General features: G+C 41.0%; 1 protein-coding gene across 4 annotated transcripts; it reads left to right on the top strand.

Annotated features, from left to right (window-relative positions):
- LOC131235526 (synaptotagmin-5) lies at positions 1-27,279 on the top strand. Of its 4 annotated transcripts, XM_058232719.1 has the most exons (14): positions 3-457; positions 1,935-2,009; positions 2,133-2,240; positions 3,682-3,714; positions 3,820-3,909; positions 5,283-5,408; positions 8,213-8,356; positions 8,881-9,294; positions 9,755-9,889; positions 10,255-10,476; positions 22,273-22,548; positions 23,169-23,306; positions 24,191-24,496; positions 26,789-27,279. In XM_058232719.1, exons 1-14 carry the CDS (start codon positions 269-271, stop codon positions 26,987-26,989), a joined length of 2,457 nt encoding a protein of 818 aa, XP_058088702.1. In that variant the 5' UTR covers positions 3-268; the 3' UTR covers positions 26,990-27,279. The 4 variants fall into 4 exon arrangements, with proteins under 4 accessions (XP_058088705.1, XP_058088704.1, XP_058088702.1 ...); XM_058232722.1 differs by lacking the exon at positions 26,789-27,279 and having other exon boundaries at positions 1-457; positions 24,157-24,334; XM_058232721.1 differs by lacking the exon at positions 9,755-9,889 and having other exon boundaries at positions 2-457.

The raw sequence follows: 27,279 nt of genomic DNA, 5'->3' as shown, positions 1-27,279 counted from the left end.
ATTCTCTCACCTGCCGTCTTCTTTGGCCCGTCTCCAATAACAGAATCTATTCTTCTTCGTTCCAGAAACAGGATTCTTCTCTCTTTTCATCTTCTTTGAATTCAATCTCCAAAACCCATATTAGAAACTCGATTTCTTCACCATTTCAGCAACTGGGTCTCTTTCAATTCCTGCATTTGAGCTCCAAAACAGCCTTCTTGGAGTGCTTTTAGCTGAAATGGAGTCGGTTTCTGTGAGAGATTGAAAGATTTCATAAGATTGGTCGGGAATGGCTAGAAAGAGATTGAGAGATTTGTATTCTAATGAGGCTGTTAAATTCTTCAAGAATGTGGTGGAAGATAAACCTCTTTTGCCTTTCTTGGTTCCTTTGGTTTTAGGCGCTTGGGCCGTTGAACGATGGCTCGTGCCGTTCTCGAACTGGGTCCCGCTTGCTGTTGTTTTGTGGGCGATGATTCAGGTGCAGTTTCTCTCTCTCTCTCTCTCTCTCTCTCTTTTAGAAATTTAAAATCTTTTTAATTGGTTTTTTATTTGTGAATTTAGTGCCTTTTCTTGCTCTTTTATTGATTTTTGTAAATTGGCTGTCCAAAAAAAATCTATGTTGTGTACTGAGGTTTTTGGGTTGAATTGTTATTATTTTGGGTGGATCTTAGCTGATGGTTAGTGAGAATTTTGCTTTGTCTGGATTGAAATTCAGTTGGGATTTGGTATTCTATTCAGTTCATGGTGTCTGTCACTTGGATTCTGTAGTGTGGCTTACAATTCAAGTTCTTTTGCACCGAGTCTTGGAAACTTAGTACTGAATTTTGCCATTGAGACTGATTTTCATTAGAATATTCAACTTTTCAGTTGGTAATGTATACCGTATTTTTCTTCTCTTTCTTGTTTTCAGAAATTCATGAAATGGGTAGTTTTAGAATTTTTGCCGTTTGGATCCAAGTTGGTATTTTGGCTTTTATCTTATATTAATGATAATTTTTACGAGTATAGTTGACGGAATGATACGTTGATTTCTTTTCCTATTTTTGGGCTGATTTTTCACAAATGGGTGCTACGATATTTCACCGTGTTGTTCAAATTTCAGGTTGTATTTGTTTACCAGTTACTATCTCTTCTGGCGCTGAAATTCATGAAATGGGTATTATGGATTTGCACTTCTAGTTGATATTCAGGAGGTTGTTTATATTCTCATAGCTCTTAATCGGAAGCAATGCCAGTGATGGTTGCTCACATCTCTAGCATCTTCACCACACATGGTAGCCATCCAGGATGATAGAAACTGCTGCTCTGGTGGTCCATCGTTTGGACGGGCCATAGCAGAAAATCATGGTGATCTACCATCCTTGTCATCCAATCGTGTGAATTTTGCTTACCGAGTGTAGACAGCTCCTCACTTTTTGCTCAAATCTTTTCAGACTATCCGTCTGCACACCATTGACATGAGTGCTAAAGTAGTTTGATTGTCCGATTTCGTAGGTAGCACTTGGGGCTTATGTATGGTATCTTTTGCTAATTAGAATGACTGATCACAATGGCACTGTAACTTGTCATGCTGGCCATTCTTTCCTGTCAAAATGTCACTTGTGTAGAACATCTCTACAAGCAAGCCGGTAGTCCCCAGCATGAAGATCACTCATCTCGAAAATGATATTCTTGTACTCATTAGATGGCCCGCGCCTACATGTTTAGTCAGACCATCACTTGTCCATTGATTCCAACAGTGTGGCCCACCTGTTAAGTTGATTGGTCTGATTTTTGTTGGAGGTAATCATCATGGTGGGTCTTACTGTTTGAATGCTATGGGTGTCATGGGTGGGGGGTTGGTGAAGTGTTTGATCAGTTTTCTATTTTTGAACCTTTCGAGGGATAGGCTAGTGGGATGTAAGAAATTTTAGACAAATGCCAAAAGATGACCAGGCTTATCCTTCTGCTTACAGCATGGGAGGTTTCAACGTCAGCAACTTGTAGAAGACTTGAACAAGAAATGGACACGACTCATATTGAACACATTGGTACATCCTTTTTTTTTTTCTTAATGAATTTTATGATTTTGGTTGTCCTTTACCTTCCATTAATCCAAAATGCAGGTGATTTATTTTTTCTTCTTTCTTTCTTTTTTTTTTTTTCAAAAACAGCCCATAACGCCATTAGAGCCTTGTCAGTGGCTGAACAAGCTTTTGATGGAATTTTGGCCCAATTTCCTTGACCCCAAACTCTCAAAAAGGTTTCAGACGATTGTGGAGGTGAGATTCCTGTACTTTACTTTCAATAGATGCTAGTGTTACAGTTAATTTTGCACTCTATTAAAGATTCCTCATCTTCTAGAGCCCCCCTTTTATTTACGGAGGCAAATATTCTGTATATGTGGGTCCATGGTTCAATGATCCCCACCGTTGATGTTATGCTCATACTATGGATGGATTGCCGCAACAATCTCATAGACTAGAACATCCTAGTCGTTCTATCTTTCCATATTTTGAATTGGAAGTCGAGCATTTCTTGCGGTTTTTTAATCTTGTATTTGTAGCCCAAATATTTAAGGATTAGAACTTCCTAATCTAGGAAATCTTTTTGGGCTTCCCTCATCCAAGGTGGGGCTCATTAGATCACTAGTCTGGATCATCAAACCATGGTCCCACTACCCAATGTACAGAGTCTCATGCCTCATCAATGAGAGAGAGAGAGAGAGAGAGAGAGAGAGAGAGAGAGAGAGAGACTTGGGGATTTTATTTTATTTATTTATTTATTTTTGTAAATTACAGAATTGCCTTTGCAAACCCTAATGGACTAGACTGGGCTGACAGGCTGTTGGACACGGTCCAAACCTAGCCCAATTGAAAATCAGGCTTGAGGCCTGATACTCCAGTCCAAGTATCGCCTAAAAGCCTGACTGGCCAGCCTGACCCACTGACAACCCTATTAATATGTTATAACCGGTATATAATCAAATGCAGGACTTGAAATTGTGCAGTTTTGAATGTTTAGTACAAATGCACACAAGAAGCAATGTTGTGGAGTCTGATGGCCTAGCAGCAAAAACCTCTATTCTAGGCCCAGCTTTTGCTCTAGAATTCTACTCCTACTGTGGAACCTCAGCACATGTTCCTCTTGGATACACAACCCATGTTCATCTTTTTTTTTTTTTTTTAAAAAACAATATCATTTGGTCGAAATCAGGCCATATCAGCAACAAAGTAGTGTTACTGTGATAATGCTCTAATAATACATATGTATGTATGTATGTATATTTCTTGTGAGTGCATATGTATGTATGTATATTTCACCACAATGGGTACTCGAACCCATGACCTCTTGTTGAAACTCTTGTGAGTCTACCACAATGGTAAGAACACACACGTGCAATAAAGCTCATGTACATGCCACACATGTTTCAGCATGACACGATAGGTCCAAGATCCAATCCATCCATCAGAATGGCACCACTAATTGATGCCCTAGCCGAAGAATGATATTGATCCACTGGGGCACATGCTAACTAGACCAGGTATTATTTTTTGGGAGTATGTACAAGGTCGAACAACCTGATGGATGGATTAGATCTCACACGTATGTGCCATGCTGGCACATGTGGCACATACATGAGCTTTATCGCACATGTGTGTGCGCTTAGCAAAGCTCTGTGATTTTCAATCACTTCAACTGAACAAACCTTTATTCTTGCAGAAACGATTAAAGCACCGGAAACCAATGCTTATTGTAAGTGTTTTAGTTCCTTGTTTTCCAAAATTTCAGAGCTAATATTCATTTTGGAGTAGGAATCCAAGACATTTTGACTTAGATGGAATTTCTATCTTTATCCAGGAAAGAATACAATTGCTGGATTTCTCACTTGGTTCGTGCCCACCCAGCCTGGGAATGAATGGTGCCCGCTGGTTGACTTCAGGTGACCAGGTCTGGTTTATGGTTTTATGTTGTTTTGCAGTAACATATTTCTGCTTCTGAAATTACATACTATGTCAACCTCCTTTCTATAGTGGAAATTGATTTAATTAAAGAGATAAAAAATGGATAGGTTGGAAATTTGATTGGGTTGATGGATTTTTTATTGCCCATGTCTTCATAATTGCATGTCTCTCTTGTTTTCCTTATAAAAATATAGAAAAAAGGGGAAATTATTAAAAGATGAATGTTTTAGAATCATATGCTAAACACACACACACACACACACACACACACACGCACACACACACATATTTATTTATTTATCTAAAATATTATTTTTGGATAATAAGAAGTGTTATTAAAACCACTGAGTTTAAAAACCTGAAAACTCAACTTCGCTCGATGTTCATTCAGGTCAGGTGGACTCGAAGACTCGACGCCCGAATTGACTTGTTAGTTAATAACTCTAAATTTAAAATAGTAGGGGTAGCAAAAGAATATTAAAATATCTATATTGAGTATACATATTAAAAAATAGGAAAGAAGTAAATAACTACTGCATAGCTTGCTGGTGGAGAAAGCCTGCCCCACACACAAGGGTAGCAGGTTTGGTTCTCACCTCTGCTCTTTTTAATTTTAATAATTAAATGCACCTCAACAATGCGAGTGACTTGGGTTGAGTCACTGCAAGTTGCGTCAAGTTGACCTAGTTAGCAAGTTGACTCAACGAGTCTGCCCCAGTCATCGTTGAGTCATTTGAAAAACTGAGTTTCCTAATGAAACAGCTTGAGATCTCCCCAATGCAAGTTGACTCGGCTGAGTTTCGAGTCCAGTCAGCTAGAACTATGATTAACACGAGCATGAGTGCATGACACATTTTAAAAAAGTGTAGTTGTCAAAAACTGCCATATGGCCATAATCAACCATTGAAATCACCTTCAAATTGATTACATGGTTTTCTCCTATTCTTCCTTCAGATGCTTAAGTAGTGACGGAAATTAGTGGAGTTAAAGAGGTTATTTTTGTTGCTTGCTTAATTTGAGGTGGGTGTTTTGTTGGAAAAGGAGACATGGGAGAGAGGATTTTTTTTTTTTCTTCTGTCTATTTCTGTAAGCATGTAGTAAGTAAAATATGTAAAGATGGTGTGAAATGAACTAAAATGGCTTTTGGTGTTATATTAACAAAGAAAATTAATATTATGATTTTCAATATCTCAAAGCAATAAGGTTGAAACAAATATCAGGGAGTCTTTGAAACCAATGAGGATAGCATTAGTCTGGATTGGCCTAATGTTTACTTTTCTTTTCAATAAATACTAACTTTTTATTAAAGTCACCATTGTCTTGATTTCTTGACGAGCATGTATCAGTTTCTGTTAACAGCGAGTCTTGCGTATGGGATTTGAGTGGGACACGGACGACATGAGTATCATGCTGCATGCGAAGTTGGCAAAGCCTCTACTCGGGACTGCCCGGATTGTCATCAACAGCATCCACATCAAGGGAGATGTATGTGAAGTTTTACTTTCCACTTATATAAACCTCTAGTTAACCCCCTCCCCCCGCCCCCCACCCCCCCTCCCCCGCGCAATCTGAGGTTTTCTAAGCCTACATGCTGCTGTCGACAATGCCATGTCTATAAGCAGTCAGCAGGATAAATGAACCATGCCTCAGGTAGGTACCACCATGTAGAGACATGGCAAATAAGTCAAGCTAGTCAAGTCATCAGCTGGGCACATATACACTGGATGTAGACTGTTGGCAATATTTTTTGGACTGTCTAGTATTCCGTATGTGTGCAGTCTGCGTGATAAAGCACCAGCCTGCCTTTTGGGCCAGGACATCTACATATTGTGCCTCACCACATGCATGGTTACTATGTCCCCGACATGCATCAGGTTGGCGCATACGGCTGTGTTCAATAGACTACATTTTTCATATGATTATGGTCTAACACCCCACCCCTCCATTGTCCACATTGGAGTCTTGAAACTAATCGCAGCAATGTTGGGCATGTCATACTTTCAGTTGGGATTCTTTCATAGTGACTCACATGAATGGGACTATTATCTGTAAAATATTCATACAGTTAAGACTTTGTTGCACTGTATAAACATGTAAAGATATGCCTGTGAACCAAGATGGAGTATTTGGAATGAGAGGGAAGATCTAAATGTACTTGGATTGGGGTGGTGAGAAGAGATATGAAGGCTTGTTCTCTTACCAAGGTGGGAGTTTGGAGGATTGATTGATAGCTGGGAAGAGACTATAATGATGATGATGCTGATGATTTTATTTTCTTTTTTAATGAAAGATGATGCTCTTTATTAGGGCCAAAGGCCAAAAAATAGAAACAACGACACAAAAACAAACAAAGCAAAATAAACAAAAACAATGCAACAAAGAAAAAATGAAAATATTCAACCCTAACAAACCAAACCCCCAAAAGCAGAAACAAGGGGCCCACTCCCGAATATACAAGAACACCGTTTACAAATCCCCACTGCAGAGCTACTCTGATTACAGAAACAGTGGTTATTTCTTTTGAACCAAATAGCCCAAAGGATGGCCAGCAGTGCCAATCTCCATCTAGAGATTCCAAGAGAACCCCCACCTCCATAATGCCATAACCGGAATAAGCTCTGTATTGAACCAGGCATAACCCAACACATCTTTGAAGATCCAAGGATCCTGGACCACACCACTCTAGAAAAGGAGCAGAGAATGAAGCTGATGATATATATATATATATATATATATATATATATATATATATATATATATATATATATATATATATATATATATATATATATTATGACACACACATACACGTGTGTGTGTGTCTGCATTTTCATTTTTATGATATATGTTAGCTTTTGTGCTCTTGAAGGTCAATCAGACTTTGCTCTTAGCATGTTCACACTGCAATGGTTACTAGTTTATTGTGTCATAATTGTTCTTATTCCAGTTATTTATGCATCTATGGGTCTTGCTTAATTGCACGGTTTATTCAATTAAAAGGAGTCCACTGATGATATTGGAGCAATCCCTAGTACATTGGTTCAGCCAATGACATGGAGGGATTTGGCTTAGCAATTCCCAATCATCAGAAAAGGGTTTGTAACTGATGATTTTCTTGGTGAGCACATTTGTAAGATTGTCATTGCATTTGGATGACTGCATACATGTTGTTGGCTAGATGTTGGTTCATTGAGTAGGGTCTCACATCAGTATGAAGGAATGCTCTTTGGTCTCAATGAGAAGCATGCACTTTCACTGCACTGTGTTTCTCCATTGACCTAGGGATTTGTCACAGAGACTTGAGATCTCTTAGTGAGGCTTTGAGGCATATAAAGTGAGTTTCAATAAATGACAGTGCCTACATGTACTTGGTCTTCCAAAAATGAAAGTGTATGCCCAAGATAGCCCGAAAGGAATCCACATGATAGTCTCTATTTTAAGTTTGATCACTAAGAAGGATCATCGTTTACAATCCACTCAATGAGTCATATTGGTATGCCATCTTTGGTGTCAAAAGATGCTTTAACGACGGTATTTTTAAAGGGAAAAAATGTTGTTTGTTTTCTTTATAAATGGTTCTTAGTTTGGGAAGTGGCCTATTGCTTATCCAATGGTAGATATCTTCAAGATCCACCAAGGGTCCCGAGGCCTGGGCCCACTAGATGGTGATGTGGATGGATGGAAACATCGTGGGATGCATTAGGAGAGTTCCATATGCATGAAGGTTCTTGCTTATTACTAGAATATTGATGGCATTCTTGCACTGGAGTAACGGCTCTTGGGTTTTAACTCAAAAGGAACTACATAAATTGGCCCAACGTGATCCCACTCCCAGCCTACCGGGGACTCTCTTGAACCTAAAAATCTAGGGTTTGTGGAGAGAAAAGAGGAGACCATCATCCTTTCCAAGGGATCTCTCTCTCTCTCTCTCTCTCTCTCTCTCTCTCTCTCTCCCCAAGGGATCTCTGTGGCAGTTGGGGTGGTAGATTGGAGAACATACTTCCTCTAGGGTTTGAGGCCATTGTCTGCTTCTTCCTAGTGGATTCCTTCTCCAAAGGTAAATATGATTAGCAAGTTTTTATTTCTCCTTTTACCCTTGAATCTTATTTCTGATTTTTCCTTATTGATCATGCGAATAACACAACGATATCAGTATGTCATGGGGTCCTGCAGTTTGGGATTGTGATGATTATAATACATGCATGTTTCTTATGAACAGCGTGTTGTTGTGATGATATTACATGATACCTTCCTAATATTTGTTTTCCTCTCTGATTTACATCACACAGCTTCTTTTCATGCCGATTATTGATGGACAAGCGATTCTATATTCATTTGTATCAACTCCCGAAGTTAGAATAGGTGTGGTCTTTGGAAGTGGTGGGAGCCAAACGCTTCCTGCAACAGAATTGCCTGGTGTTTCATCTTGGCTGGTGCGTTTCTCCTCTAATTAGGCACTTACAATTAGTCAAAGGTTCCTGTTATGGCTACTCTTGATCTCCTTGTGTGTGTGAGATCCAGGCCGTTCATAAGGTGGGTCCCACCATGTAGTTGTGTACATTCGATGGCCTGAAAATCAGGCTGGTTCATGGGTCAGGTGAGCCTCACATGCACAGTGGAACACATGAACAATCAGTCCATTCTCTTTAGTTGCCCATTTCATCATATACTTACAGCGAACCTGATCACTGGATTGACCTATTTTTGGGCCTTGACATGCTAGCGTGTGAGTAAGATCCGGAATCGTGCTCTCGGTGTAGTAGCGCATTTTTTTTGTTGTTGTTGTTGTTGTTGTTGTTGTTGTCGTCGTCGTCAAAATGGCTTCTAACGTATGGAGTTCGAATCACATTCTTTATATTCTCATAAATTTAAGTGGAAGAATGAAAATACTCTATAGGTATTTTTATGCATGCTTTAATTCTTAATAGAGAATGGTTCTTTTTCTTCTTTCACACAGGACAAGCTTTTCACCGATACCTTAGTTAAGACAATGGTTGAGCCCCGCCGCAGATGTTATCCATTGCCACCAGTCGATCTAAGGAAAAAAGCTGTTGGAGGTGTACTATCCGTCACAGTTGTTTCAGCGAGTAAAGTGGTTAGGAATTCCAAAGGGAGCAGTTCGGAAAGAAGACAGAATTCTACAGGAAGCAGCCCAGAAGGAAGTTCTGGCGGTAGAGTTTTGCAAACATTAGTTGAAGTAGAACTTGGAGAACTGACAAGGAGAACGGATGTGCGTCAGGGTTCGAGCCCCAGATGGGATGCTACATTTAATATGGTTTTGCATGAAAATATGGGAACTCTCAAGTTCTATCTTTATGAGTGGGCCGCGAGCAATGTGAAGTACGATCTCCTAACCAGCTGCGAAGTAAAGGTAGTATTAGTGTTTTATTTATTTTTATGCTGCTATGATTTGCAAGGAAAATGTACAGTTCACTGATGGACAGGATTTGTACGTGTTTTGTCTATACTATACTTATGGTGATCCAAATCATTGATCTGATGTTCCCCACCATGGATGGAGGATACAAGGAGTCTCCTAGATTGGAAGATCTTAATCCTTGGATCAGAAGTCCACCTATAGATGGTTTAGAAAAAAATAAATAAATACAGGAATGGTCCACATTGAACATCAAACAGGCCAGTCCATGATTGGTCCATTGAATCAATTGTCTGGATTGCTAATACTAGGCCCAACGTGTGCACAATTTCGCGATCAGAAACTGTACATTTGTTGAGGTTCTGAACCCAAAATTCCTCAAGAAGATGCACTGTTCTTACCATGTCTCATCTGGACATATTACAAATTTGAAAGTTTCCATCTCTTGAAACAGATGACATACGTAGCAGACGATTCTACAATATTCTGGGCAATTGGACCTGGGTCTAGTGCATTGGCCAAACAAGTCGAGCATTGTGGGAAGGAAGTCGAACTGGTTCTTCCATTTGAGGGAATTAATTCAGGAGAGGTGCGATCTTTGAATTAGTTGCCTAGAGAATATTTTTGTTGCATAGTTTAATTAAAAGATCTTAGCTCATTGCATTTCCACATATCCTCATAAAAGTGAGAACTAAACGTCCATCAGGTGGGTCACACCGTGCTTCTGCCTTGACCAATGATTCGGGCCACTCCCATCAAGGTGGCCAATTTATGGAACAAACAGATGGCCATATAAACTTGGTTTTCTTAGCCATACATTTGTTTCATACGCTGGGCCACCTGATGAGGAGCTAGCCTGATTTTTGGTCCACCTGATGAGTGAATCGGCCTGATATTTGGCCTGCCTGATAAGCTTCTTCGGTCTAACTTTATTTGTGTTTGTTGATTTTACAGTTAACTGTCAGACTTGTGTTGAGAGAATGGCAATTTTCTGATGGATCAAATAGCTTTAACAACTCTGCGCATCTTAGCCCTCAACAATCTGTATATGGTTCACCAAGCTTTCAGTCAAGAACAGGCCGGAAACTCAAGATAACTGTACTGGAAGGAAGGGATTTACTGGCGAAAGATAGATCTGGGAAGAACGATCCTTACGTAAAACTACAGTATGGGAAGGTTGGTGTGTTTCCGTCAATACTTTTTAACTTCCTTCTCTAATCTCAATCAACCCCCCCTTTTTCTTTTCAATTAGCTTGTGATTGAGAATGCTGAAAAGAGCCTATATGGAAATCTGAGAAATGCTTACATGAACAGGCACACGCACAAAAGATGGGTCTAGTTCTTTTTTATGAATTATGAGTAGGGAACCCCATACTGCATAGATTCCATATTAATGAGGCCCGTGGTTCCTTCTTGACCGTTGATGTGATGGACCCCTTTGTGGATGGAGTTGGTTTGGATGGATTCAGGGAGAGAATGGGAGGAGAAACGAAGAAACAAAAAAGAAGTAGGAAGAAGAACGTGAGAGAAGAAAGCTTATGGTTGTGTGTTATCTCACTAACAGCACAACCCTCATATTATATATAAATACGTACATATGGTGCTCCAGCAGAGCATACAAAACCATATACACAGACAAACAAATAAAGACACACACACACATGCACACTCCCTCTCATGTTGGAGCATAGATATCAATCATGCCCAACTTGTCGACTAGATGACGCAAGGGATTTAGTGAATAGATTTGTGAGCCATTTCCTGAAACGAATGAATGGAGCTGCAATTTCTTTAGTGGCCACCTTTTCACGAATGAAGTGACAATCAATCTCAATATGTTTGGTGTGCTCATGAAACATGGGATTGGTGGCAATATGAATGGAAACTTTGTTGTCATAGTACAAAGGAATTGGACTAGAAGGAGGGTAACCAAGCTCTTGTAATAAGGTGCGAAGCCACATAAGTTCACACATCAAATGGACCATTGCTCTATATTCAGCCTTGATAGTGGATCGAGCAACCATGGATTGCTTTTTTACTCTTCGAAGTGACCAAATTACCATCCACAAATGTGCAATAACCAGATGTAGATCGATGATCATGAAAAGTACCGGCATAGTCAGCATCGGAGTAACTAGAGAGATGAAGGTGACCACATCGCTGGAATCGTAAGCCTCAACTAGGGGCAAAATTAAAATAATGGAGGATTTGATATATAGCAGAAAGATGGCTTGTACGAGGTGTGATGGGGACATCAAGCGCACATGCGCACTCACGCCGCCCCCCCTACGCACGTACGCCAGTAGGAGGGCCCTACCGTCGATCTGGATCGATGATGACGTCCAGAGAAGGCATCCTACCTAGAAGACGAAGTTTTGATTTAAAAGAGTGGGTCCGTTAGTCAAGAAAAGCCTATCATGGGATCTCATGATCATGGCCCACTAGTCAGATTGATTTTATATTTTAGATTTTGCTTATTAATGTTATTTAGAACATCATGGACGCTTTAGATTTCTTTGATTAGTTTTTATTTTGGTTTACTTCATCGCCAAGTAATAGGTTGCGCACATGGCGCGAGTTTTGGGGTATAGGGTTTTCTTATAAATAGGCACCCCTTGTAGCTTTTTTTTTTAAAGAATTCATTAAAGATTAATAAAAATTCTGTGTTTTCCTAGTCTCTGAGTTGTGAAGCCTAATTGGGTACGAATCTCTCCCTTCATCGAAGGGTTAAATACCGTGGTGCGAAGCCACATCTATCTCGATTCGCCCCCATCCATCGCCATCTCTACTACCCATCTTCTACCATCCCTTCTTCTCATCTCACCCCTATCATCTACACTTCGAATCAATCATCTATTGCAGCAATTCTCTTCCTCACAGCAGAATTTTAGAATCTGGCCCTACGGGAGGGCTGAAACTTCGGCGGAGCACCACGCACAAACCGTACATCGGATTGAGCTGAGATTTGGGATTTTGGAGTCCATCCCTGGCCGACCAGGGCCAAGGTGGCCTTTTTCTGAATAGTGGGCCCCACACACGTGCGGCCAAGATCACATGCTTGTGCGTCTGGGCCATTGTTGTTGTCCACGCGTGCGGTACTTCTCTGGTTCATCTCTCTCCTCTCTTTCACTTCGCTTTCACCCAAAATCCCTAAACCTAACCCTAAATTACTCAAATCTCCAATTTTATGCCCCTTTTCTTACCCTAGGGTTCCTTGATTTGAAATTGGTGAATCCCTTGGATTAGGGACTGATTACTATGCATGTGTGGATGATTATTTCTTATCTTTAAGTATCGTTTGGTTCATAATTTTTATTGATCCAGCCCTATCATGTGTAGGCCTGGACCCGCATAGATTCCCCTTAATTGAATGTTTGGACTTTCATGTGGGATACGGAATTTGTGTAATTGTTTTTGAACTAACGTGATCTTAAGCCTGAAATCTCGCATATCATATTTAATTTTCATGTCCTGCATCAAGGTGTGTGCATAAATTGATTGATGACGCCTATCACAAATGAAAGGTCCGACCGTGTAATAGTCAAATAAATGAGTCATCCAACTAAGCGAGGATATATGCCGGGATTAGATAAGAGTTTGCCATCATCAAGACTAAGTTTCTGAGCAACATCCATATGAGAGGCAGTAGGTTGACACCCAAGCATGACAGTCTCAGACAAGAGATCAAGGGCATATTTCCGATACGATAGAACAATTCCAGACTTGGATCTAGCCACTTCAAAACCAAGAAAGTAGCGAAGTGTACCCAAATCTTTAATAGAAAATCGCGTTTGAAGAAAGGTTTTGAGAGTAGTAATGCCCTCGGCATCATCACCGGCTAAGACGATATCATCTACATAAACCAGTAAAACCATAATCCCCGCAGTACGGCGACAAATGAAGAGAGAGTGATCTGAATGGTTGCAAATAAAGCCGAAGGACAATAGTTGTCAAACCATGTTCGAGTAGATTGTTTAAGACCACAGATAGCTTTCTTGAGACGACAAACCCGATATGAGCCGCTAGTTAGGGAGAATCCTAGTGGTTGATCCATGTACACTTCCTTAGCAAGGTTACTATGAAGAAATGCGTTCTTCACATCTAGCTAGAATAATGGCTAAGATAGATTTGCCGTTACCGAGATGATCATACGAACTGAATTAAGCTTGGCCACAAGAGAAAAGGTCTCAAAGTAGTCCACACCATAAATTTGAGTATAGCCTTTGGCAACTAATCGAGCTTTATACCGGTCAATCAATCCGTCTGGAAGGTACTTAATAGTATAAACCCACCGACACCCAACTGTCTGCTTACCCTTAGGCAAGGAAACTAGCTCCCATGTATCATTTTGTTTAAGAGCTTGCATTTCTTCCATCATGGCCTTAGTCTAGTCAGGGTTGCCCATTGCTTCCTTCACATTTCGTGGGATAATAGAGGTGGATATGGAAATTGCATAAGACTGGAAGGAAGGTGAAAGACTAATAAGAAACAAAATTGCTAATGTGATGCTTTGCACATGACGAGGAAGCCTTGCACAAGGCAATAGGAAGGTCGTCAGGAAATGGAGAGCTTATACCTGAACCACCGGGCGAAGCGAATGAGATGATGGGTGGCCGATCAATAGAGGATTTAATTTGTCGATGATACATGATGATAAGCTTTGAGATAGACGGAGTAGGTGCGTCATCAAGAAAAGGGATAGGGAGAGTTATGGAGCTAGATTGCTCCCCTCAACCAGTAAGAGGGTGATGTAGAGATTTCCCTTTATCAGAAAAATATGGAACATCTTTGAAGAATGTTACATCGTCTTATACATGTCTCTTACAGGTTAGAGGGTCACTACATTTATACCATTTTTTAGATCGAGAGTACCATAAAAAGTCACACTTTATAGCCCGTGGACTCAACTTATCATTGTCGCCATCAAGAATTTGAAGAAAACATATACATCCAAAAATCTTAGGGGATAAAGGACATGGTTTATCATGAGGATGCAAAATTTTAAATGACGACTTATATAATAGCATCTGTGATGGAACACGATCAACAAAAAAATACAGTAGTAAGCAAGGCATCATCCCAATAACGTTTTGAAAGATTCATACCAAGGGAATGCGGGTGACATTAAGAAGATGATAGTTCTTTCGCTCAGCAATGCCGTTTTGTTAAGGTGTTCGAGGACATAAGGTATTGGATAAAATACCATGGTTATGTAAAAAAGGTTAGAAAGGCATGCGACATATACTGAAATTGGGTAACAACTTCATTATAAAATACCTTAAACATATCAAACACCTCATGCTTAGATTTTAGAAGGAAACTCACATCATCTGAATACAATCATCAATGAAAATAACAAAGTATTTGTATCTAAAAAGAGAGATAACCGGAGCAGGGCCCCAAACATTGGAGTGGACTAACTTAAAAAGTTTGGGTTTCCTCTCAGATAAATTAGAAGGAAATATAGTTCGATGATGTTTGGAGAGTTCGCAAATTTCGCAACGCAAGGGAGTAGATGTAGAAATTGAAGGAAATAAGAGTTTTGAATGAGGTAAGGATGGGTGCACTAGGTGGCAATGCCATTTAAACACTAACTCTTTTCCTAAGGACAAGGCACTGGACGCCAACTTAGGTGCATCATTCAGGATATAAATACCATCACGTTCACGACCCCCACCAATCGTCTACTTCGTCTGAAGATCCTGAAATATAGAATACAAAGGGAAGAAGGTTATTGAACAATTCAAGGATTTCGTGAGTGAACTAACAGATAATAGATTAAGAGGAAGGCTTGGAACAAGTAGAATTGACGACAACTGCATAGAGGAAGAGAGGTTGATGGAACTTGTTCTTGATACAAGATTTGGCTTCCACCAGCAATGGTGACAAATTGTGATTAGCTAATAGGAAGGTAAGAAATTAACAGATGAGACTTACCGGTCATGTGAGAGGTGGCACCAGAGTCAATGACCCAGGGAGAAGAAGAAGAGTACACACTGAAAGTAGTATCTGACCGGGTTATCGTGGCTCTGGAATTGTCAGGAACATCACGGACTTGAAGTTGAGGAAGGTTTCTTTACTACAGGCTGCAATGAAGTCTTCACAGATCTAGTGAAGGCACTACTGGCGACAGATACCCCAAATACATAAGGCGTTTTGTCCTCCATTGGGTTCTAGCAAAAAGAAAAGAAAAAAAAAGAAGGACCACAAGACGTTGAGGCACTCTTAGATTTATACTAATATAGCAACCATACTCATAATGAAGTCTGAATCAGACATGAAAGCCACCCACTACACTAGATTGAGATCCATAAACATACACCAAGAGTTTTGGTGCATAGTCATAGTCCGCAAGCCCCAAGACGGTCCAATCGGAACTCTTTTCGTCTCACTGCTCTCTCAAATCTTCTCATCCAATTATAAAAGCCTCATGGATCATCAAGGACAAGAATCCAACCCAAGGTACGGAGGAAAAATAAAGGAAACATCCCCCGATTTGAGATGAATCACTGAAACTCAAAGATTTGAGGATTTTCTGTTGAATGTGAAAAACAATCCAAACATACCTCAAATGTAGAGATGGACATTGAGACGAAGCGAGTCAAGCTTGGCACAGCCTGGCTTGGTTCTGCTAACAGCCTACCTTAGCTCGAGTTCGACTTGGCTTGGTCCTCGAGCCTGACTAGCTAAGCTCGTCTTGGTTAGCAGCTTGGGCCAGCTCGAGTCAAGTTCGAGTGCCCAAATAGAGAGAGGGAGAGAGAATCGAGAGAGAGAGAGGGTTATCGACTTAAGTGCTTGGACAGGGACGAACGACTAGAAAGGGAAGCTTGAATGCTCGATTGAGTGCTCGAACAGGGACGGACGGGTGGACAGGGACGCTCAAGTGCATAGACATGGAAGGACGACCGGACAGGGAAGGATGGCCAGAGAGAGAGAGAGAGAGAGAGAGATTGATTTGAGATTGAGAGGGAGAGATGGCCGATCGGGTTGGCTAAGGCGAAAAAAAGAAGAAGAAGAAAGGGAATTTGAGAGGGAGGGAGAGCTGGTTGGCTCAACTAGGATGAAAAAAAGAAAAGGTAATTTACGGTAATATTCTATATATATATATATATATATATATATATATATAGAGAGAGAGAGAGAGAGAGAGAGAGAGAGAGAGAGAGAGAGAGATGAATGCTCACTTGTGCACCTTCTTACGTGAGCACCCGTGAGCACTTTTGCATACGTGTCATAGGCATAGAATCCGAACGGTCCACGTGATGCAGCACCCCTTGAAACCTTACAAGCCCAATTTCCAACCCGATACAAAACTCTTGTGGGCCATAACAAAGAGAAATGCAAATCAAGGTAGGAAACTATTTCCTTTTGCCATGGCCCACCAGAGTTTTGTATTGGATTGAAAGTTGGGTTGGTGAGGTTTTAAGGGGTGCCGCATCACGTGGACCGTTCAGATTCTGTGCCTAAGACACGTATGCAAAGGTGCTCTTGGTGCTCACGTAAGAAGGTGTGCAGGTGAGCATCTCCCTCATATAAAATTTTAAATGTGTATAGGTCGAGTCGAACCAAACCAAGTCGATTTCGAGTCGAGCTCGAGCTCAGCTCATAATTTTTTTGAACTAAAAAACAGGCACAACTCGGCCTGAACCCACCTTTCGATTCGAATCGAGTTGAGCTGGCTCGAGCCAAGTTAAGCGAGTTAACCGGGCTAGCTCAATTCGTGTCCAACTCTACTCAAATGGCCTAAAAAAATTCTGTAAAAATCACCATAAATCTTCTAAAATCAAGTTGCTTTAAACCATGTTCATCTCATTGGAAGACGAGTCGTACGAAATGTACGGTGTTGGCATTAGCCGTATGATGGCTGGCATCAGCAAGTTCTAGCGGTGCCGATCAACTCGCACACACCTTTCTCTGATACTAAGTTAGTTTGGATGGATTCAGGGAGAGAACGGGAGGAGAAACGAAGAAAAGAATGTAGGAAGAAGAAAGTGAGAGAAGAAAGCTTATGGTTGTGTGTTATCTCACCAACAACACAACCCTCATATTATATATAAATATGTACATATGGTGCTCTAGTAGAGATACAAAACCATACACACACACACAAACAAACAGATAAAGACACAATCAGATACATATATCTCTCAATGGATGGGACATCCCAAAGCCTCCAAGATGGAGCAAGACTATCCTAACCCTCCAGAGCTTAGCTGTAAGTATATGTCTGGGGGGGGGGGGGACAAAGTAATGGTCCACTTTTGAGGGGGAAAGGCCAGAGATAGGGTGGATATGATTGTCCAGTCTGGGAGACCTTTGGTGCATGTTCTATACAGTTGGGAACAATCAGGTCAATGGTCCGGGTCACTAAACCGTGGGTAAAACCCATTCGAAAAAGACTGGCTGCCATATTGGAAACTTCCTTATTAACCATGAAAAAAGATCCTTGCTTGCAGGACATGAAATTTAAATATGATATGCAAGATTTCAGGCTTAGATCATACTAATTCAAAAACAATAACATAAAAATTCCACATCCCACACAAAAGTTCAAACATTCAAGCAAGGGGAATCTGTGTGGGTCCAGGCCTACACAGGCTAGGACTGGATCAGTAAAATTATGGACCAAACGATGCTCAAAGGGAAATACAAATCATCCACACATACACAGTAACCAGTCCTTAATCCAAGGGATTCACTAATTTTAACTTAAGGAACCTTAGGGTGAAAAAAATGGCAAATACATTAAGGGTAATGCAATCTAGGGTTAGGGTTTATGAAAATAGGTATGAAAAGGGGAAAATAAGAGAAAACCTGAATCGGAAGACAATTCCCGCGAGCGGACAGCGAGCCAGGGCCTGGCGCACGTGTGAGATATATGGATGAAAGAGAGTAGGGGCGGATGTGGATAGATGTGGTTTCGCACCACGGTAGTTAGCCCTTCGAAAAGAGAGGGCTTCGCACCCACTTGAATTTTTCCACAATTCAGAAACTCAGAGTAGAAAAAAAACATGAAGGAATTTTTATTAAACTTCAATCAATCAAAAGAACTATAAGGGGTTCCTATTTATAGGAAAACCCTATACCCTAAGACTCGCGCCATGTGCACAACTTATTACTTGACGATTAAGTAAACCAAAATAAAAACTAATCAAAGAAATTTAAAGCGTTCATGATATTCTAAATAACATAAATAATCAAAACCTAAAATATGAAATCAATTCAACTAGTGGGCCCCGATCATAAGATCCCATGATGGGCTTTACTTGATTATCGGGCCCCATTTTAGTGAACTAAAACTCTATCTTCTAACTAGGAGGCTCTCCTTGGACGTCGTCGTCGAGCTAGATCGATGGTGGGGCCCTCCCTCTTCTTCTGTACATGCGAGAGGGGGGGGGGGGGGGCGTGCATGCATGTGTACGCGTGATGTCCCCATCAATTCTCCCTGGCTGCGAAGATTTCGCCACTGGCGAAATAAAACTCTTGAACCACTCCAGAATGTCAGGATCACGTCTCTGAAGCTCTTCCTCAGTGAGCCACATGTTGTTTGAAGCTGGGCGTGACTTCCATTTAACCAGGTACTAATGGTCGAGAGGGGATATCCTCTATTTCCTCTCTGGGTGTGTGAAAGCTATGTATGGGAGGTAGAGGTTGGGAAGAAAGGTCGGGAAGAGTAGGTATGAGAGGTAGAGGCTGAGAAAATGGGCCGGGACGAGTAGGTATGGGATATAAAGGCTGAAAAAATGGGTTGAAAAAGGTAGGTATGGGAGGTAGAGGCTGGGAAGATGGGTCGAAAGGGGGCCATGGATCAAACGAAAGGTCTGGGGAATTAGGATGGTTAGACGAAAGACTGAACAATGCATTAATGGCCCCTTGAAATGCAACTAGATCCTCCACATTGAATGTGGAACTAATTCCTATGGAGGGTGGAAGATTTGTCACATATGCATTAAGACCATTTCGTTTTATAATTTTGAAGTGTCCAACGCTACGCGCGTGTAACTTACGAATGGCTCCTGGAGGATACCGCTCGGGCCTGATGCGGACCATCACAAAGTCCCTTACATTGAATTCTTTGAAAATTTATGCTGGTATGCAGAAAATTTGTAATGTTCATTACTAGTAGTGATCTTTTGCTTAATTTCTTAATGCCATGAATGAATGTGATGCACAAAAGACTCTGCAGGCTCTGACGGCCTATGAGACAGTGACATAGGGACCAGATCAATAAGTTTCTTAGGTTTATAACCAGTAATGACTTCATAAGGACTGAGACATGTGGACCTATCAACAAAACTATTAAACGCAAACTCGGCTGTAGGTATTATGGTGTCCCATGTTCTGGTGTGCTCTATATCCCTCCTAGGGGGAGACTCATCCGGTAGATCATCAGAACAGACATCACGAAACTCATCCACTACCGGAATGACCTCAGTGGATAACTATACAATAGCCTCTGGTGCACTCTCTCCAGCCACAAGGCCACACATGTTGTACCCCTCAAAATAGTGGTCTTGATGTCCCTCATGGGGTGAGTGCACGGGTGCACGGCTATAACTGATTCCTTGGCCAACCCCATTCATTGGTCTATCCTCCTGGCCACCTGCCTGAGATTGGACAACCACCCCAATGGTGGGGTTTGTCCCGGCGGAGGCCTTTAGTTGGGTAATGTGCACGACAAATTGATTAAAGCGTTGGTCTATATGTTGTTCCCAACGCTTACCCAAAAACTTGATCTGCTAGGACAATTTGTTTAATGACTCTAGCAGTTGCTCCATGCTTAGTATAGGGTGCAAGCCAAAACCATGACCCCTACGTGTGGGCATACACTTGCTAACTCCACCTAAGGATTTTCTATGACGACTATATGCAACTAAATAGGACTACATGATCCTACGAGATTCTATATGAGGGAAAGTACGCAGTTCTACTAAAATCTAGCAACATAGTTGTTGAAATAAGGGAATAACAGAAAGTTATAGCAATGTGAATTGCTAACTTCCTGTTAACAGAAATTTCAGTAACTAATATCAGGGACTACAGACTTCTAACAGCTACATGTGATGAGCTGGATGCATGAAGGACTCAAACAAACTAACCCTAACATGTAATGTATTCCTCTATAAGAACCTTAAGCTCTGATACCAAATTTGATGCAAGACATGAAATTTAAATATGATATGCAAGATTTCAGGCTTAGATCATACTAATTTAGAAACAATAACATAAAAATTCCACATCCCACACAAAAGTTCAAACATTCAAGCAAGGGGAATCTGTGTGGGTCCAGGCCTACACAGGCTAGGACTGGATTAGTAAAATTATGAATCAAACAATGCTCAAAGGGAAATAGAAATCATCCACATATGCATAGTAACCAGTTCCTAATCCAAGGGATTCACTAATTTCAACTCATGGAACCCTAGGGTGAAAAAAATGGCAAATAAATTAAGGGTAATGCAATCTAGGGTTAGAGTTTATGAAAATAAGTATGAAAATGGAAAAATAAGAGAAAACCTGAATCGGAAGACAATTCCCGCGACCGGACAGCGGGCCAGGGCCTGGCGCACGTGCGCACTAGCTTGGCTGCACGTACGAGCGGGTCCCACACCCGGAAACCGATTCCTTGGCCCTGGTCGGCCAGGGGTGGGCTCCAAACCCCCAAAGTTTCAGGGCGATCCGAGATGCGGGTTGTGCGCGGTACTCCGCCGAAGTTTCGGCCCTCCTGCAGGGCTAGATTCTGGAAACTGGTTGTGCGGAGAAGATCCGTTGCAAAACTGATGGATTTGAGGTGAGGATGGTTGTAGAAGGTGAGATATATGGATGGAAGATGGTAGGGACGGATGTGGATAGATGTGGCTTCGCACCATGGTAGTTAGCCATTCGAAAAGGGAGGGCTTCGCACCCACTTGAATTTTTCCACAACTCAAAAACTCAAAAAGTAGAAAAAAACTTGCAGGAATTTTTATTAAACTTCAATTAATAAAAAGAACTACAAGGGGTGCCTATTTATAGGAAAACCGTATACCCCAAAACTCGCGCCATGTGCGCAACCTATTACTTGGCGATTAAGTAAACTAAAATAAAAATTAATTATAGAAATCTAAAGCGTTCATGATAGTCTAAATAACATAAATAATTAAAATCTAAAATATGAAATCAATTCGACTAGTGGGCCCCGATCATGAGATCACATGATGAGCTTTACTTAATTATCGGGCCCACTCTAATGAACTAAAACTCCGCCTTCTAACTAGGAGGCCCTCCCTGGATATCGTCATCGAGCCAGATCGACGGTGGGGCCCTCCCTCTCCTTCCGTACATGCGTAGGGGAGGCGGCGTGCATGCGCGTGATGTCCCCATCACATATATTGCCACATAGGAAACTTCCCTATTAACCATGAATAGAGAACCTGGCCTAATATACATATAGGTTCACATAAACATGTTTCAAAAACCCGAAAACTTGAGTTGATGTTCAGCTGGGTCGGGTTGACTTGAAGACTTGACTCAATATTTAATGATTGTAAATTGAAAATATTAGGAATGTAAATAGATGTTTAAAATAGTTAAACTTTGTATATAAGTAATTTAAAACAAAAAATTAGCAACTGCATAGATACCTTGCTAGTTAAGTGTGTGGAGTTTGAATCTTGCTCCCAACAATCTTTATTTATTTTTATTAAATCCCACCATTCAAGTTGCACCAAGTTGTGTCTAGTTGACCGAGCCGTTGAGTCGAATCAATGAGTCTCTCCAACTCCAGGCCGAGTGAGGCCCGGTACTGAGTTTCCTAGTGACTTGGCTCGAAATCTTGCCGAGTCGAGTTGACTCAAGGAAGTTTCGAGTCAAGTTAGAAAGTTTTGGAGCTATGCATACAACAGCATGTACAATTTAATTCTAATTGGCTGTGTCATATGTTTAATATTTTCATGAACTTTTTTTTTTTTTTTTTTCTTTGGGGTATTTCAGTCTCTTCACAGAACAAGGACAATCTCTCATGCTTTGAATCTAGTGTGGAATGAGAAGTTTGAATTTGATGAGATAGGAGGTGGCGAGTACCTTAAGATCAAGTGCTATAGTGTGGACTATTTTGGAGATGACAACATCGGATGTGCACGAGTAAATTTGGAAGGACTGGTGGAAGCTTCACCACGTGATGTTTGGGTCCCCCTTGAACGAGTGAATTCGGGAGAGCTGAGGCTTCTAATAGAAGTTGTGAAAAGTGATGATGGTGAAGGAACAAAGGTATGCTTTGAAAATTCCACAAATTCAATTGTGCATTTGTCTAATGACCCCTGCTGAGGCTACTCTAGAGAGTAGGATGTTTTCCACCCCTATTGGCACGCGTGTAAAATAGGGGCAGTTCTACAGGTGGGCCCCATTCTGTGTTCCATGGCCTGAAAATATAATCAGTCCATTTATCAACTGAGCTGCATGTGTACTTTTAAAGTGTGGTTGTTGGTCTTCTTCTTTTTTCTAACCTTACATTTTCTTCATATATGCGTGGCCCACTGATAGCTAGACCAGCCTGATTTTGGTCCATGGCACATGCATGATGGGGCGCGTTTGACGAATAACCCCAATCTTGCACACTTGCCACATGGGTCATATGCAAGAGTACAATTCAAAATCCAACTCTCTTGGGTTGCCTTCATGTTTCTCATTTTCAAATGGAATAAGATCTCACAAAAGAGATTCCTGGACAATGAATCCGTTGAAGTTATCTAATATGCAAGGGGATTTGCTGAGGTTTTTAACAGTTTCCATGCATAGAATCCTTACTCGGGCTGTCTTGTTTCATTTCAATGTGTCATTCTAGTTACAGATGTATGCTGATATTGTTTCTCGACTTACGAGTTATGCAGAATGGGATGATGGTATCAGGGAATGGTTGGATCGAACTAGTTCTAATCGAAGCAAAGGACCTTGTTGCTGCTGATTTGAGGGGAACAAGTGATCCTTACGTGAGGGTACAATATGGAAACATCAAGAAAAGAACTAAGGTTGGCTACCTTTCCACAGATATCTGTAATTATTCCATTCCTACTTGTTTGCATTCGCTGAATTTGTTGCATGGTTCCTTGCTGTTCGGACGTATAATATTTCTAAGTGAGACATCTTCTTCGTAGCTGTCTCATGGTTGGATTTCCACACTGACATTATTGACATGCTCATGTATGAACGCAAATGCTCAGTTCATTTATCATTGCTAAGCCCACGGGCACCTGCCACATGTGTGGGATTTCCTATACATTCTTGAGATGGCCCACTGTGTAGACAACCTGTTTGACAAATCAGAGCGGTCGACTCATCTGTATCCAAAAGTTGATGGTTAAAAGATATCAAGTGCCTACACACACCAATACATAGGGATGCAGCTCAGGTGGGTTGAGGGTCAAACTGAGCCCAACCCACTACCCGACCCAACCCGAGGTGCCCAACCTGATTCATATATATTGGACCCAGCCTGACCTGACCCAAATACATGTAATTATTCCCATCCTAACCTAACCTAACCTGAATTTGCTCAACCCAAACCCAACCCGATTTCAAATTGTGTTTGGCCTTTTCCGAACTGAACAACCCAGCCCAAGGACCTTGACAACCTGACCTGGACTTGGGTTGGGTCAATCAGGTTTGGGTTGACCTGAACCCAAGTTGCAGCCCTACCAATACATGTCTACCCCGCCTGGCGCTCATGCCCTTATTTTGAGCTTGATTATCTGCATGTGGGGCCTACCTAATGTACTGCTTGGATGTCCTGCACACAGTTGGCAGATGCAGTTATGCATAGCATTGCATGTGGGCATCACATAACTTGGGTTTACATATTTTCCTCATCTTTCTTTTCAGTGGATCATTTCATGTCTGCTCCCATGCCATACAGGTTGTGCATAAAACATTGAATCCCCAGTGGAATCAAACTTTAGAATTTCCCGACAACGGCAGTCCGTTAATGTTGCACGTGAAGGATCACAATGCTGTGCTCCCTACATCGAGTATAGGTGATTGCGTGGTAGAATACGATAGACTGCCTCCGAACCAGATGGCCGACAAGTGGATACCACTACAAGGAGTGAAGAATGGTGAGATCCACATACAGATAACAAGAAAAGCTCCCAAACTAGAGAAGAAATCCAGTGTCGATTCTGGCATTTCTGCTTTCAGTAAAGCTCATCAAATTTCCAGCCAGGTGAGATGATTTTGCATTTGTCACAGGTTTGGGAAAGAGGAAGGATACATTGCTTAGACCGAATTGTGGAAATTTACATTCAGGCCAGCATTCCCTGCAAATGGGATCCATCTTTCAGCAGTCCATACTGCTAATCCAGTGGACCCTGCTGTGGATGGGTGATAGTAAAAAACAGTCAGCTGTCAATAGTCCTAACTCCTACCCATCCAAAATTTCACCTCCAAGTGGATGGTTTAGTCCATTCTCTTATTGATGACTGGGATTGTTTGATGGAGCACATTTTTCATCTATCAACATCCACAGTGGGGCCCAATAAAGTATCTGTCTCACTCGAAGATGAGCGCCATTCGTATGCAATGTTGGCCCCAATAAATAAAAAAAGCACTAACTTGGGCTGAGCATTGTATAATGCCTCTTTGGGAAAATTGTTTCTCCTTAATAGCATTATAACAATACTCATTACATGGCAATGGTGCATGAGTCATTTTTCGAAGTATCCCTGATATATTGATGATATCCCCGATATTATCCATATCTCCAGTTCGACGAAACGATAACACTGGTAGTATTAGGAATTCTAGGTATCGGCAATATATTGCTTAGTATCACCAATGTATTGATATCGCCAATGTATTGCCAATATTTTTGACTGTGTAAATTCCAGTTGTTGCTTGTATCGCCAATATTTTTCGTTGTGTAAATTCCTGGTGTCGCTTGTATCGCTAGTGTATCAGTGATATTTCAATAATATTGCCAAAAATCTGTTTGTTAAAAAATTTCCATTTTTTTTGGGTGCATGGTTGTATGATGAAATGCATGTTTGTATGTGTGTCTATATATGCATGCATGGATGGATGGATGTGTGCGTGCGTGCGTGTGTGTGTGTATCTATGTGTTTGTGTATATGGGTGTATGCACACATGCATAGATGGATTGATGGATCATGCATGTGTCTTATGTGCATGCATGGATGGATGGATTGACAATTTTCCCCATGCTTCCCCAATGTTTCCCTGAGCCAACGATACATGCTTTTAGGGCCCGTTAAGGGGAACCTTATTATTTGATTCCTAAATATGCAAATATGCGTCTTTTTTGCTATCATTTGATTCTTAAATATGCAAATATGTGTATTTTAGTATCTCCTGAAGTTTCGCTGAAAAATTTCACTGTTTTCCCCATGATTCCCCTGCATTTCTGGTTATCGGCGATATTATCGATGATAAAGATAATGTTTCTGTATCCCCGGCTAGCAAAACTTGTAGTGATACCGATAATTCAAACAATGGCATGAGTGGATGATTGCATTTTAGGGTGTTTTTGCAATTGCATACACAATGAAACTGAATTGCATTTTTTAGTCCGTTAAAACGGCAATAACCATAGTGTGATTTTTGTTCCAAATAAAATAAATAAACAATTTTTTATTTCGTTAGCAATCATCTTGATTAAATTGCAATTGCATCACTTCCTGGTCCTACTTGAAAGGCATGCAACTGCAATTAGAGTGCCACCTCCTCAATATGAATGACCAGAAACCATCACTGGTTTTTTGGCATTCCTCTTGATGAAGATGATTAGTCATAATTCAACTCACTTGTGCATCCAAACACACTGTTGGTGTTTGCTTCTGACTTGGATATAATATAGGCCTAAGTCTCTTCACTGTCCCAAGTATCCATTGTGGGGCGTGCTTCAGTGGTACTGGTACCACCGTTACCTTATGGTGGTACCTGCCAGATGTGGGGCCCAGTGATTAGTTCATGGAATCCAACCTGTCCATCAGATGCTTTACCTGAAAAAAACCCCATCCCCCCAAAATTGGCCCGATCCAAACTCAGGTAGGCCATACATAGCACATGGAACATGTTGAGAGGGAACGCCCACCCTTGATTAGAGTTGAGAGCCTGCTGTGTTGTATATATAGAATCCAGTCCGTTCGAACCCTTCATCCATGTTAGAGGAAGGGTCAAGAAAAAATAAATAAAATCAGCCTGTTTTAAGACTCAGGTATGTCCCTTGTTAAATTCAAGGGTGGGCATTCCCCTCCCAGCTTATTTCCTTTGCTGTGGCCCACTTCAGTTTTATATTGAGTTGGGTATACTGTCTTTTGGGTTTCTTCAGGTGATGTATCTCATGAATGTATTGCATGGTGTGAATACATCACGTGGTCCCCACATCTGGCGGGTACCATTGTAATTCGATGGTGGTACCGGTGCCACCGGAGCACACCCCATCCATCATGGGAACTCTGCCCCATCTTTGTAGCTAATTAATTTCTTTGAACTGCAGTTCAAAGAAATCATAATGAAGTTTCGTGGTTTAGTTGAAGAAGGCGACCTTGAAGGGCTGTCACTGGCCTTGAGTGAGATTGAAGGTGTAGAATACATGCATGGGGGTTACATGGTGCAGCTAGAAAGGGAGAAGTCACTGCTCATCGAGAAGATTAATGAGCTTGATCACGAAATCAATGTGTCAACGGCATCACCATGAAAGAGAATAGAAAGTTCTGGAGTACTTTCTTGTATTTGTATTCTTACCAATTTCAGTTATAATTGAATTAGGGTGTTGTAATATAGATTGGCTGATTGGAAGCCTTGTGATGAGTAAAAAAGGAAAATGAATACATGATAGAAACTATCAAGAGGTTATAAATGGGAATGAGATCTTTCCACTTAAAATGTCTTTGTTCTTTGCTCCTGCTCTATCAAGTGTACAAATGGGAAACCATAAAATGTTAGAATTCATATATTCTTTTGATAAAAAGAGAGTTTTGGCCCTCA

This window comes from Magnolia sinica, chromosome 19, assembly GCF_029962835.1.
Source record: "Magnolia sinica isolate HGM2019 chromosome 19, MsV1, whole genome shotgun sequence".
Lineage (NCBI taxonomy): Eukaryota > Viridiplantae > Streptophyta > Magnoliopsida > Magnoliales > Magnoliaceae > Magnolia > Magnolia sinica.
This window is presented reverse-complemented; position numbering and strand designations above follow the sequence as displayed.

Excerpts from the sequence above, each read along its gene's own strand:
- LOC131235526 (XM_058232719.1), top strand. The coding sequence starts at position 269 with ATGGCTAGAAAGAGATTGAGAGATTTGTATTCTAATGAGGCTGTTAAA. Across the intron at positions 2,241-3,681 it reads GGTTTCAGACGATTGTGGAG|AAACGATTAAAGCACCGGAA; the intron begins GTGAGATTCCTG and ends TTATTCTTGCAG. Across the intron at positions 10,477-22,272 it reads TAAAACTACAGTATGGGAAG|TCTCTTCACAGAACAAGGAC; the intron begins GTTGGTGTGTTT and ends GGGGTATTTCAG.